Source organism: Sabethes cyaneus, chromosome 1 (genome assembly GCF_943734655.1).
Source record: "Sabethes cyaneus chromosome 1, idSabCyanKW18_F2, whole genome shotgun sequence".
In the NCBI taxonomy this organism is placed as follows: Eukaryota; Metazoa; Arthropoda; class Insecta; order Diptera; family Culicidae; genus Sabethes; species Sabethes cyaneus.
Genome location: NC_071353.1, coordinates 116,688,861 through 116,702,254, shown reverse-complemented (window position 1 = coordinate 116,702,254; position 13,394 = coordinate 116,688,861). Strand labels below are relative to the sequence as shown.

The 13,394-nt window shown below is 39.9% G+C and overlaps 1 protein-coding gene across 2 annotated transcripts in view; it reads right to left on the bottom strand.

Annotated features, from left to right (window-relative positions):
- The window catches only part of LOC128742682 (uncharacterized), a 31,137-nt gene that overhangs the window by 7,547 nt on the left and 10,196 nt on the right, over positions 1-13,394 (bottom strand). Inside the window, exons 1-3 of one of the 2 annotated variants that reach the window (XM_053839233.1) lie at positions 10,124-10,174; positions 9,388-9,695; positions 8,960-9,270 (exon numbers count right to left, since the gene is read on the bottom strand). In XM_053839233.1, the coding sequence (XP_053695208.1) occupies positions 8,960-9,270; positions 9,388-9,458 (382 nt within the window). In that variant the 5' untranslated portion in view covers positions 9,459-9,695; positions 10,124-10,174. Of the gene's footprint in view, positions 1-8,959; positions 9,271-9,387; positions 9,696-10,123; positions 10,175-13,394 lie in introns of those variants that run through there. The other variant, XM_053839156.1, reaches the window with a different exon arrangement.

Sequence of the window (13,394 nt, the reverse complement as noted above, 5' to 3'; positions counted from 1 at the left end):
ATAACTCGAGAACTAATTAAGCATTTCGGCGGGAGTTTTGAAAAAAAAGTCATGTATCGACTGCGAATAATCGAGGCTTTCCGTGAAAAGTTTCAGGTGTGCCAGATCGTTGATACCTATATAGTAGAAACAGTAGAGGGCTCACATTACTTCCTTGGGGATTGCATACTGATTCGAGCTTATAAATCCATTGATTGATCTATCGTGTCGCAGGCTTTTTTTTTTTAAGTCAAGAAACCGCATTGCTTCTATTTTGCGCGATCCCATGGCATCGTAGATCTCGTATACCGATTCACATACTGCCATCTATGTGCTGGATTCCACTCTGAATCCGTATTACCGATTGCACAGTACCTCATGCTGTCGAAATTTACTACTCTTCCAACTAGCAGTCGTTCTAGCACTTAAAACTCACTGCTTAACACAGACAAAGTTGAAATCGGTCGATAGTTATTAACGACCAGCTTGGTACCACCTTTATGAATGGGGATTACTCTAGCAATCTTTAAACAAACCTTGTCTCCTTTTCTGTTAGGTTCACACATTCTTTGAACTATTGTTCTACTGTTCTTAGGAAATATTGGCTTAGTCAATATTTTTGACATAATATCAAATTTTTCAGTTCATCCAATTTTTCATTTTTCACATTAAAAAAGATTAACCGCGTGTCGATAAACAAAAAGAGGTTACTGTGTCTTAAACCTTTTGGACAATTTAGAGCTATTTTTTATTCGCGACCTGAAGTTTTTCATGAGAAATAAACGGTTGGCTAATAAAAAAATAATAAAATTTATCTAAATTTGTTGTATTGAAAACAATTGAGTCCAAACATTTCGGAAATTATTGGAAATCATCTTGACACAATGCAGAGATGCCCGCTAGCAAGATAAAATGATAATCGTTGTGAGGATGATAATGAAAATTAGTCTTGGATTTCCGTAGGGTATGAGACCAAAAGCCTGAAATGACGTTACTCATTTTTCGCAATTATTTCCAAATAGGATAGAGAGCGGATTAATCAGGGGCCTATTTTAATCAGTTGAGCATGAATAAGTATTTTTTTCAAGTCAGGATAATTCAGGACTGCTTAAGAAAGCACCTTGTTGTCTAAAATTAGTTCCAGCACCTCAATTTTCCATATAAAAAATTATAAATTTAGCTTATTAATAGTGACTTTCAGTAAAAAAAAAAGCTTAAAGAATTAAAGTTAACAAAAAGATTGCTTATAGGTCGACGTTTAGTCAATCCATCACTTATAATAAGGTAAAACAATTAGTACGACGACTAGACTGTTTAAAACAGGTTTCTTACCCTACTAACATGTTTATTTCGAATGCAGAAACACGTGCTTTGGACGAAGCACGTGGTTTCTTCGAAAAGACGTGGTTACACAAGTCTAGAAATACAATCCTTCCTTCTATTTAGCTGCAGATAGCGAGCTATTTGAAAGGAAAACACATACTAATAAGTGTTTAATCGTTTAATGTCTTCACTTCTACGCCGGGCCTATCAATAGTATTATTTTCTGCTTAGGTGAAAGGAAGAGGGGTCAAGGTTGGATTCGTTGAAGTGCTTTGCTAAAGCTCACCAACTTCATCATGATCGGAGTAATGCAACCTTCAGTGGGAGTGTTTTTCTAATTAATGTCCAAAGTAAGCTCGGTTGTTGGGAAAACAGCTTTTATTATACACCGATTTATTTCCTGATGAAAACAGATATGTAATCGTGTTTCACTCACAAACCAACTACAAGCATTCGAGCTAATAGGATCACATGGTTTACTACAAACTAGTGACACAAATTTTCCTCCAATCCCATAAATAGTCACAGCTCATAAACTCTGAAACTGCATCATCATCCGTCTGATCTTGGCGATTTGATCTTAATGTTATCTTGGTTTTTATTTTTTATTAATGAGCTTGCCCCTTTTTGCCGTCGATGACAATAATTAGCAGCCTTTGAAATGTCAGCACTGAAAATTCTGAACGCTCTGTCAAAGTCAATGTCATCAGGTAGTGGGCAGTTTCCCTCACACATACATTTCTTAGAACTTGAACCAATAATCCCCGGTTTAGGATTTATTGGTGAATAGATGTTAAGTTATCGACATGTTTTCGGGCAAATATTACACACTAATCTGTAATAAAAAGAAATCTGATAGTTTATGCCAATGTACGTATTATATTGTAATGCACAACGAAAGTTCACCATTCATTTACAACGAACGTCCGACTTAAAAGTTTGAGTGATATCACCACAGATAAACAAGAAACGCCTTAAACCTGAAATCGCGTCGCACAGTAAATCGTCGATCCGATCTCGAGGACACCGTGTTTTACTTTCTTCTCGACTCGACGACTGGTGTAGTCCTACACAAATGTTTCTTTTTCTTTCTTAGAACACAAACGACAAACAACGCAGATATTGCTAGCGACGTCAATTAACTATATCGTGCGATTGTTGTTTTGCGTTCATATTTTGCTGCGACGTCCTTGAGTTTCGCAAATGCGCCATTTCAGTATTAAATATTAGAAAGAGAGGAAACAATTTTGCATACATATTCAGAATGGAAAACTTTTAATGCCGGTGAAGCCGACGATGAATACAATTTCTATTATTTATTTATTTAGTTGAGAAAAACATTGTCTACTGTCTGTAGACGGTTGTATCGAATTAAAATAAGTGAACTTCAGCGAGCACTCAGCCTTTGCCAACCCACATATATAGGCACCATGTGGTCAAGTCGAGAACTTGAAAACAGCCGCGGTCGAGCCCCTTTTTCGTTTGTGTGCCGCTTACGGCTGTAGCCAGTTAAGCAGGGTAGTAAACAACTCCACCACAAACAAACAAGAACGCACGCTGCTATCGCTGCATTTCCAAAGGGGAGATAAGAGGAAATTATGCCTGGTGGTTCAGCTAGCGTTGCGAATTTGTGTTTATTTCGAAATGAATGCGTATTATCTCGGAAGCGGTCATTTAAAAACAAAATTGAAGTAAGCAATCTCACACAGCCGAGGCAATCGCGTTGGCACCTAGCTCCCCTGTAACACATTATTTCATTCCTATGAGGTGATAACAGCAACGCCAGTGGTATGGAATTCATTCACCCATCAGTTACAATATATGATGAACGAATAAAAAAGTATTTCTTAAGATTGTTTCTCTATTTCGGTTTATGAAAAACGACTGGCTCCCCTTTTGACGTTTAAATTGGCTCCCGTTTTTCTATACACCGAACTGCGAATAAAGCACTCGTTTGCTAACAGAAAATCTGCGGTTACGTCACTAACAAGAATGACATTACTAGAGGAGATAATCCTGGTGTTTGGAGTTTGATATTGTTCCTACTGCAAACAGTTTCAGCGCGGGTCCCACCGTATGTCCAAAATTTATCCTGTGGGTTACTTCATTGCACGAATAAGGCGATGCAACTGGCATTTTGACGTAGGACTACGTCTTTGTTTACTATACTGGGAATGGGTAGCACTTTGTGAAAACGAAAATAGAAGTGTAACGTTTGAATGAAAGATTTCAAATGTTAATAACTACTAAGCTACTGAACGAAACTGAACAGTTTATATGTCGTTGGATAGATAAAATGACCAGCAATTTTATAGGGGAGTAAGAGAGCAATTTTAAGGAGGGTATAAGAGGAAGGGCTCCTATACAAATGAAGCACAAATTTCCTCAAAACTCGAGAAATATTCAAGCAAACGGAACCAAATTTGGCATGTGGGAGTTTTTGGATGCATGAATTTATTTTGAATTTATTTATTTTGTGATGGTTTGAGACCCCTCACCCCTGTGTAGGAGGATAAGGACTCTCATACAAATAAAACAGAAATTGGTCATTCATTACCATTTCAACCTTTATGATGCACACAAGTGATTTTTAAAAGAAATCTCTATGTCTCAAAGGTTGCAGGCGTTGTACTTATAAACCCCCGTCCACATATTTTCAAAGAGACCATTGCATTAAATGAAGAATTGAATCTGAATATTTGGCTCTTTTCTTTTAAACATTCACTTAAACAATGGCACTCACGGATTCTTATAAACATACATATGCCAAAAATGCAGTTTACATAAGTGTTTAACCTGATGATCTAATATAGTCCTACGTCACCCTTTCGTACAACCCTTAGGGCTGTATACCTTGATAGTTTTTTTTAATATTTTTCATTTTTTAATTGCACGATGGTTGCCAATATTTATTTTAAAACGTGGTGCGTTGTCAACGTGAAAAACTCTTCACATGCACTCACGCATGCACTATATTTTAGGCAGAATACACAGCCGTACGTAGTACCTTTTTCCAGTATAGGCTCCTATATAAGTACACCTGGAGGTCACCAAACCAGACAGACTCACAGATCGACCACGTTTTGATCGACTGTCGGCACTTCTCAGACATCATTGACGTCAGATCCTATCGAAACGCCAACGTTGTCTCGGACCACTACCTAATAATGATTTGGGAGGGTCCAAACCCCTCCGTTGTGAACAATATTCGGTACCGACGCCAGTCTCGGTTGAATCTCGCGCGGCTGAAGCAGCCAGACGTCACCGCAAACTACGCGCACTGACTCGAAGAGGGGCTGCCGAAAGAGGACGAGCTAGACGAAGCCCCTCTCGAGGATTGGTGGAATACCATCAAAACAGCCATTAGAAGTGTAACGGAGAACTCCATCGGGCAAGTGGCGATGCATGTAGAAGAATGGTGGGTAAGGAGAAGGCGCGAGTGGTCAAGAGGTTCGCAGTGCTACACGTCACAAACGTGGAAAGACACAAACAGAAGAAGAACCCAATCTTCCGTGAGAAAAGGCGCTACCTGGAAGAGTAGAAGAGTATACGGGATTGGAACGGCTACATCGTTTTCAGAAAACGCGAAAGTTCTATCAGAAACCGAACGGATCCCGCAAAGGCTTTGTGCCGTGAGCCGAAATACGTCGGGATAATAATGGCAGTATTTTAACGGGTCATCGTAAGGTGACCGAAAGATGGAAGCAGCACTTTGATAACGCTCAGACGAAGAACCATGGTGGCGGGAAAGCAATTTCGATGGTGAAACTGACGACAGGCTAAGTTTAGGAGGCCATCATGTAGCTAAAGAATAAATCGGTTGGAAAAGGTGGTATCGGGGCAGAGCTCATTAAAATGGGACCAGCAAAGTTGGCTACTTGTCTACACCGGTTAATTGTTATGTTTTGGGAGACAGAACAGCTACCGGAGAAGTGGGAAGATGGGGTTATCTGTGCGAAGCTTTAAGGTGAAGCACTAATTTTACGTCTCTACTTGCCCCATTCTAACCTAATGGCACGTAAAGTCAAAGAAAAAGAACGTTTAAATAATCCATAACTTTGTAAGGAAAGGTCACAGAGATTTGCAGTCTTCTGCAAAAACGTGTGTTTTGAGTGCTTCAAGAATTGCCTAGAATAATATGTTCTTGTAAAATGCAATTAACAAAAATCAAGCATTAAAAACTAATTTTTAAAGAACTTTCGAAGAAAATGCTCTATAGCTCTGCACCCGATAGAGATAGAAATATCATGTTTTCAGCAAACTTGTTTGCCTTTACGTTTTCGGTAATTTTGCCGAAGAAACCATGTCGCTATAGAGATGGTCGGGTTTCATATTTGCCAAACCCGAACCCGACCCGATCCCGAATTTTGTTCAAAGTTCAAGCTAATTTTTTTTATTGACTTGAGAACTTAATTGAAAATTCCAAAAAAATAAAATGTACTCTAGAATCTTTTTTTTTCTTTTTGCAAGGATGCGTCTCAAGTTTTCTATGAAACGATGTAAAAAGCGAAACGAAACATTTATCGGGAAAAATATTTTGAAATGCTTGGATCTGGTTTCATTGTATATTGATATTTAATGTCCAAAAGGTAGTATTTAAAATTCTCGAAACTGACATCGAAAATTGTCACCTTTTTAAAAATTCGATGCAAAAGATAAAAAACGTTACGGCAAATTGTAAACAAACTGAGTGAAATGTGTTGATTGACCGGTTTCTCAGTGCTCAAACCCAAACTCGACCCGAACCCAGATTTACTTTTTTTCGCTAAGCCCGAACCCGAACATTTTTTTCCGGCCATGCACTGACTATAGGCTTGTGAAACTAAGAAAATTTAAAGCTTGAATATACGATTACTTAGGCACAGGATTACAAGGATCAATGGATATGAGCGATCCGTAAACTGTGTACAGCAATCGGGGCCTGCCACAAAAGACAATCATGTTTAAGACTGCCGCAGTGGCCTTTTAACCCAATGCCCTTCTGACATACAAAAAAAAAATGCGATTATTTAGCAAGTAAATGCCCTACAGATTTGCCGTCTTCTGTAAAAACGTGTGTTTTAAGTATACTCCAATAATTGCCTGGAACAATGTATTTTTTGTAAAATGCAACCAACAAAAACTAAGTATGAAACACTAGTTAAAAAAAACTTTTTAAGAAAATTCTCAATAGTTCTCCATCCAGATAGAAATGTTATTTCTTCAGCAAATTTGCTTGTTTTACATTTTCTATAACTTTGTTGAAGAAATCATTTCTCAAACCACTAACACAAAAAAGTAATTTTTATATTTTTATCACAGTAAGCCATGACTTACTTTTGACACACTCAGATTATGGGCGTATTCAAGGTTAGTCAAGAGAGGTTTTCTGATGTTGAAATTTGTTTTTCACCCCCGCTGGGTTACCTTTGACGATCACCGAAATTTTCAAAGCGGAACATGTTGAATATATAAACAACGTCGATGGTTGCTAACCAATCGTTCCGCGCACTTCTGTTCTACAAACTGTGAAAACTAGATCACCTATTTTAACTCACCTTGGGCGTATTTATACGAACAAAGGCGCTGAAGACCCGAAATGCTAAAATGAAAGCCAAAGACGCTAGGAAAAAAGTTCCACCTTTCGTTCTTTTGGACCACTGTGCGCTCGGGCAGTAATGTTAGGATCGACGGCGATGAGTTTGAGGTAATCGATGAGTGTGTGTACCTTGACTCCTTGGTAAGGGCGGACAATGAGGCTGGTGTCATGGTGAGATTCGGAGACGTATTATTAGCGGAAATCGTACTAACTATGGGCTTCATACGCAATTGCTATCAAACTGAATAAGCCCCCGTACAAAGTTCACCATGTACAAGAAGCTTGTCAAACCGGTTGTTCTCTACGAGTATGAAAGGTGGTTTTCGAAAGACGAGTGCTGAAAACGATCTTCGGTGGCGTACAGGCAAACGTAGTATGGAGGCGGAGAATGAACCATGAACTCGCATAGCTCTATGGTGAACCCAGTATTGAAAAGGTGGCTAAAGCTGGACGGATACGATGGTCAGGGCATGTTGCAACCATGCCGGACAACTACCCAGCAAAGATGGCGTTCGCTTCAAATTTGGTAAACACAAGACGGCCAGGGGCGCATTGATCAAGAATATCAAGATGGTTAGATCAGATGGAGCGAGATCTGGCCACAACCGAGTAAATTTAAGGAACTTTGTTCGTCAGGCTTTGTATTAAGATGGCAAACCCCCTAAGTAAGTAGTGAGCATCGCGAAAATTTGACTACTCGCACGTCGAGTGAGCGAAGGCGTTAAAATTTTTAAATTATCTATCACCAACATACTAAGAGTGTTAAGGACACCCGACAGTCAGAATGCCTGAATCCGAAAGCCGGAAGCAAACATACAAAATGGCCAACGCTTTCAAGCGGAACACTGACCACCCTGTCCGAGATGTTGCCTGCAAGCTGGGACTCTGGGAGTACCATCTATAACCGTGCATTGAGACTTTCATTGCAACCGGGATCATCAATCAGAAAACACGATTGTTCCGTGCTGTTTCCGTCAGATTCGGCATCCTGTCATTACGGAACGAAGGCCCTGAATCAAAATACTTTCCCAACACGCCAGAGCTCTGCTCAATCGCGATATACTGGGCCATTGTCAAGTGAAGCCCGAAGACGCAAAAACCTGCTGGAAGGTAAAAACAGTTTATGGTAAACTGGCGTTTTCGAGCGAACAATGTGGACAAAGTGGCCAGCCAGCGCCAGCTCCCAGCAGCTGGAAGTGTAGTGGATTTTTTATTCTATATTTTAAACAAATACACTTTAAAAGGGAAGAATAATTTACTAGGTTATTTTTACCTACATATGATTTTTGGTTGATTCCATCAATTCTAACAGTTATATCGTTTGTGAGATCAACACCGCGAATTCAAACGGGCTCTTTAGGAATGCATATTTATGTAGGTATCTAACTATTCCATATTCATTTTATACCAAGCATTTCGATCACCAAATTGCCGCTGTAAGTGCATTGGTATAATGTCTCGCTTCATTGGTAGGTTGAAACGTTTCCAAATATATAATAGATAATACACGTGTTTCTCATGGGACGGACGAATTCGGAGAGGACTAGAAAAAATAGATTTCCGTTGCATGCTTCATAATGCAATACCCCCGACGATAGTTTAAATTTTTACAGTTCTAAGATCTACAAATTGTGTTCAAATTAAAACTTAATGTTTTTTTATTTTTGGTTTAATTCAAAAATTGCACCACGATTCGGGTAGGCAAAAGGTAAAACTCCTGATACGCCCAGAAAGAAACTCGCGTGATTTCTGGTTTTCAAATTGTTTTTTCAGCGTGGTAAGCTGTTGTTTCCAAAATGTTGTTAAAAATAAATCTAACAAGAACCAGTGCAACACTTAGCAACGTACGTTTCTTATACAAAAAGTAACATCCGGTCGATGTCGTCGTGTACGTCAGTAAGCAGCTGAGCAGCGACGAAGGTCACACTCGACTGCTAATAATATATACGGCTATGACTTCTAGCACCGGTTTTAGTCGCACAGTCGAGTAAATTTATGGAAAGTAAAGTCAAGTCAAATGAGTAAGCTAGAGGAACAGAAACTTCGAAGCAAATTTAGGCAACATTTATATGTACTCACCTCGTTCACGATCGACAACTATTTTGATATCATACTTTGTCGAGACTACAATGGAAATCACCAGTAGTGCGATCACGATGCATGCCCCGGAGACCACGTGACCGATAATAGCCAACAGGATCAAGAAGGTGGAAACGATAGCACAAAACAGGCTGGGCTTCTGCGTTCGCAGCTGGAGCGCACGCTGGCACACGTTTCGTAGTTTTTCCTCCACCAAAGGTGTCATTTGGAGGCGAAGATTGGCGTACTGCCGACACCAAAACATCACCAAGCCAGAAACGAAAAATATTCCTAGTGGACGGAAGTTGAACCTGTGCAATACAATGAAACATTTTTTTACAAATTCTCACACACTAGCCAAGGATAAATACGTGTATGCAACACTGCATGTGGTGCAACATAAGAAAAAACGATACTAAAATACGCACCACATGATAGTTCCAGACACAACGGAGACCAAGGCGGCGTAGGCCCCAGTCGCTCGATTTATTTTAATCATAGCCTCAGCTGTTTGTTATGGCACACCACGTGAATTATCTCGAAAAAACTCTCAACTATTGTTCGAAACTGATTTGCGTTGTGATACTGACTTCATTTACTTGCACTGTCAACTTGCGAGAAACGATCTTTTTATGTTCGCGTTCACTTTCGTTTTGAATGTCCCTTGCTGGCGGTCAGGCGACCAACAACACCACTGCATACGGATAGTCGCTCACTGGTTTTCCTACCTAGAGGCCTGTAAAGGAAAGAGAAAAACATAAACAAAACATCACATTTTCAGAATATTATTGTCGAGAAAGACAACCAAAGGGGTAAGAAATCAGAGGCATGATGTGAGGGCCAGGTAGTGTTCTTTCAGCGGTTTGTTTTCGCTGTAGGTATCGGAAAACCCCCTGAAAATGGAACAGTTGATGTAGGAAAGAAACTATTTTGTCCCAGCTTTGCCGTTCAGTAGGATACTGATAGGAAAGCACCCACAGAAAACCGGAAATTTATAAATCCCTCAAGGGCAATCTTCGACGCCGCAGAGTGGTGTAATATTTCTTCTGAATCGCAGCCAATTTCGTTCTTAAAATTTTGTGTACTCTAAAGATTCAAAACAAATTTAATGTGTTTTTTAACGTCCAAACTAGTTCAGTTCTGTATAAATCGCAAATTGTCTACCTTTTCATGGTTTCACAAATTTCGTCCAATTTTAGCGCAACTAAACCCATTATGCACCACAGTCAAATATGTACTCGCAAGTGAGATGTTTTTAGTGCAGATCAACCCAACAACGCATCCGATGGGAGATTTCAGTCTAGGTATAAATCTGCGCTCTCGGTTGTTCCCTGTGTGCTATAATAGCAGCTGTGCAATACAAGACGGAAGACGATTAATTCTAACAAGGGAACGAAATATACCACGCGTGGGTGGATGATGATTGTGGCTGATGATCGTGTATCACAATAACAGTTGCTCAGTCATGTGTTTCAAGCGTTTTTTTTTGCGTTACTGTTTTGGTTCGATCAAAATATATAAAGTCGGTCAACGGATGTGTGCTTATTTGAATGGCGTCTTGCAAAAATTTCAATCGAGGTTTCCTTGTCTCGCATACAAAGCAATCTTTTCACGCATGCGACCGAAATTGATCAGTCACCGACCTGAAAAATAGGGATGTTTAGCGTCTTGACTGCAGACTTTTGTTGACCACGTCTAAACTGCGTCTTGTGCTATATCGAAGGAGTAAAATGAAAGTCTAAAATTGGAAATTGGTCATATTGGAAAAGGAAATTTACGTTTCAAAAATGTTTAGCTTAAATAATCTGTTTTGAATTACAAGATTTTGTAGCAATCGATTGCTAAATAATAAAACTGACTAAAGGTAATTTTTTTCTATACAGGGTGATTACATCAGATGAAAATATCTTGTGAAGTTGATTTCACCCACATAAGACTATTTTTGTTGAAAGTATAAGATATAAAGTTTTGAGCGCCAATAATTCAGCGATTTCCTGATGGATTTTCAATATTTTTGCACCAATAAATGGGAAAATGTTCGACACATCGACTCCAGTAAAGAAAACTAATGATGATAATGAATGTGAGCTATTGGAAAACTTCCAAAAAGCTTAGCTTAGCATAGGTAGACTGCTGTGATTGGCCGAACCAGTAAGATTGCTCAAAGATCCAATTGAACGGAGCTTGGGAGTAGCATGACATTCTCATTGTGCAACTTCTACTGATCCAATACTTTGGAAAATTGACCAAAAACGACGCCGGCCACTACCAAAAGGCAAGGGACTCCTTACTCTATGTGTGACAGTAACCAACATCTACTCGCGGCGTGGGTAGATTAACAAAAACTGAGAATAATTTGCTTTATGATTGATTATAACAAAATTAAATTTGAGAACATTGAGCACTGCGAAACAATTTCAAATTATTGGCGATTTTTAAGAAGATGTAGTTAATCGCACATTACCAATTGGCTCAGAATACCTGACAGCAAAAACCAAGCACTGTGAAAATAATGAAGCCCTCCTGGAAGCGTATAGTTCCTACACATTACATTACATTTCCTCTAACCAACATGGATTTGCGGCTGGCCGCTCTGTGACGACGAACCTACTTGACCTTACCTCCAATTGCATTACTGAAATGGAGCGCAAAGTGCGACAGTTTTACAAGTGAAACTTGGCTCGAACGTATCGTCCCCGTTTACGAATCAATCTGGTGTCCCATAAGGCAGTAACTTAGGACCACTTTCAGTCATTCTTTTCTTTAACGACGCTGCCTCAGCCCTTGAAAGAGGATGTAGACTGGTTTGTTGATAATTTTAAAATCTACTTGACGATTCGTTACATCGAGGATTGTGGAGGACTTGGTGCAAAGTAAATAACATGACTATCAGCGTTTCTAAATGCGAGATTATGACGTTTCACCGAATAAAATCGCTTATAGTTTTCGACAGCAAAATTGACGACCAGATACTAAAAAGGGTTGAGCATGTGAATGACCTTGGTGTGATTCTCGATCTGAAACTAACTTTCGATCGCCACCGTACAACGATGATCTCAAAAGCGACTCGCCAGTTGGGATTTATTGCCAAAATTGGACGAGATTTTAAAGACCCGCATTGCCTTAAAGCCCTGCATTGCGCCTTAGTTCGTCTCCTTCTCGAAAATGCGTGCCTAATTTGGCCACCGCATCAACTCTATTGGAATCTTCGAATTGAACGAGTGCTGAAGAGGTTCATAAGATTGGCCCTGCGTAGTTTGGCTTGGCGTGACCCTGAAAATCTACCTCCGTATCAGGATCGCTGTCGCTTGCTTGGTCTCTACCAAAGAAGGTCGTTGCAACATCCAACAAGTTTGTTTGTGGTAAAACTGTTACAGGGCGAGATTGACTCGCCGCAATTACTATCGCTGATGAATTTTCGCGCAGTACTAAGGACATTGCGGCCATCCTCACTGCTGATCAACCGCTTTCATCGTACTGAATTTGGCCGCAATGAACCGATTGTATCGTGTACTAGAACGTTTAGTAGTGTTGAACAATATTTCGAATTTGATGAACCTTTGCATAAATTTAAACGAATGATTACAAGCTCTAACTTATTATAGCGTAGTTCATTAAGACTGACAAGTCAGATGAATTGTAAAATAATGAAAATAAAGAAAATGAAAATGAAGTTGATAAGCATTTTCTCTTACCAACGCAAATATGTAGAGATATAGCGCCCTACACGCTCTATGAGCTATTGCAAAATTTCTAAAAAGGACAAAAAGTATATTACTAAAAAATCCAGGTGGAGTCCAAGCCCGCTCAGATAGTTCGGGGGTACGATGCTGATCTAACAAGCCAGTCATCGTAGGTTCGAATCTCGACTGTGTGGTGCCGCGATTGAGTCAAAAGGATCTTTACACTAGCCCCGTAGTTTTCCTGTACTCACTGTACTGTAATAACCGGCTGCGAAGTCTGCCGACAAGAAGGGTCAAGTTCTTAAGGACGTTTATTATGATCATTGTCAAGGCACTCCGGTGGAATCAAGCGAATACGGATCGGAATATTCGGCAGCGACCTAAGCGATGAAACAAAGAAAGATTGGAAACTTGGTACTTGGAACTGCAGATCGTTAAATTTCGCAGATGCTGACCGGGTGCTGCTCGAACAGCTTGAACCCCGTAAACTCCGCATCGCTGCTCTGCAGGAAATTTGTCACAAAGCAGAGAAGGTTTGGAAAATTCCCAGCGGAAAGGCTCAGTTTTACCAGATTGATGGCACACTCAAAAAACTGAGAACGAACGTAGTGTTGGACCGTTACTTCAATTACAGCATCATTGACTGAAAGTGGAGAGTGAGCAGCTGCACAAAGCAATCTTCACAAGAAATGCGTTCAGACTGGCTTGATGGTCTCATTCCCCCATATACAAGAAGGGACACCGACTCGATT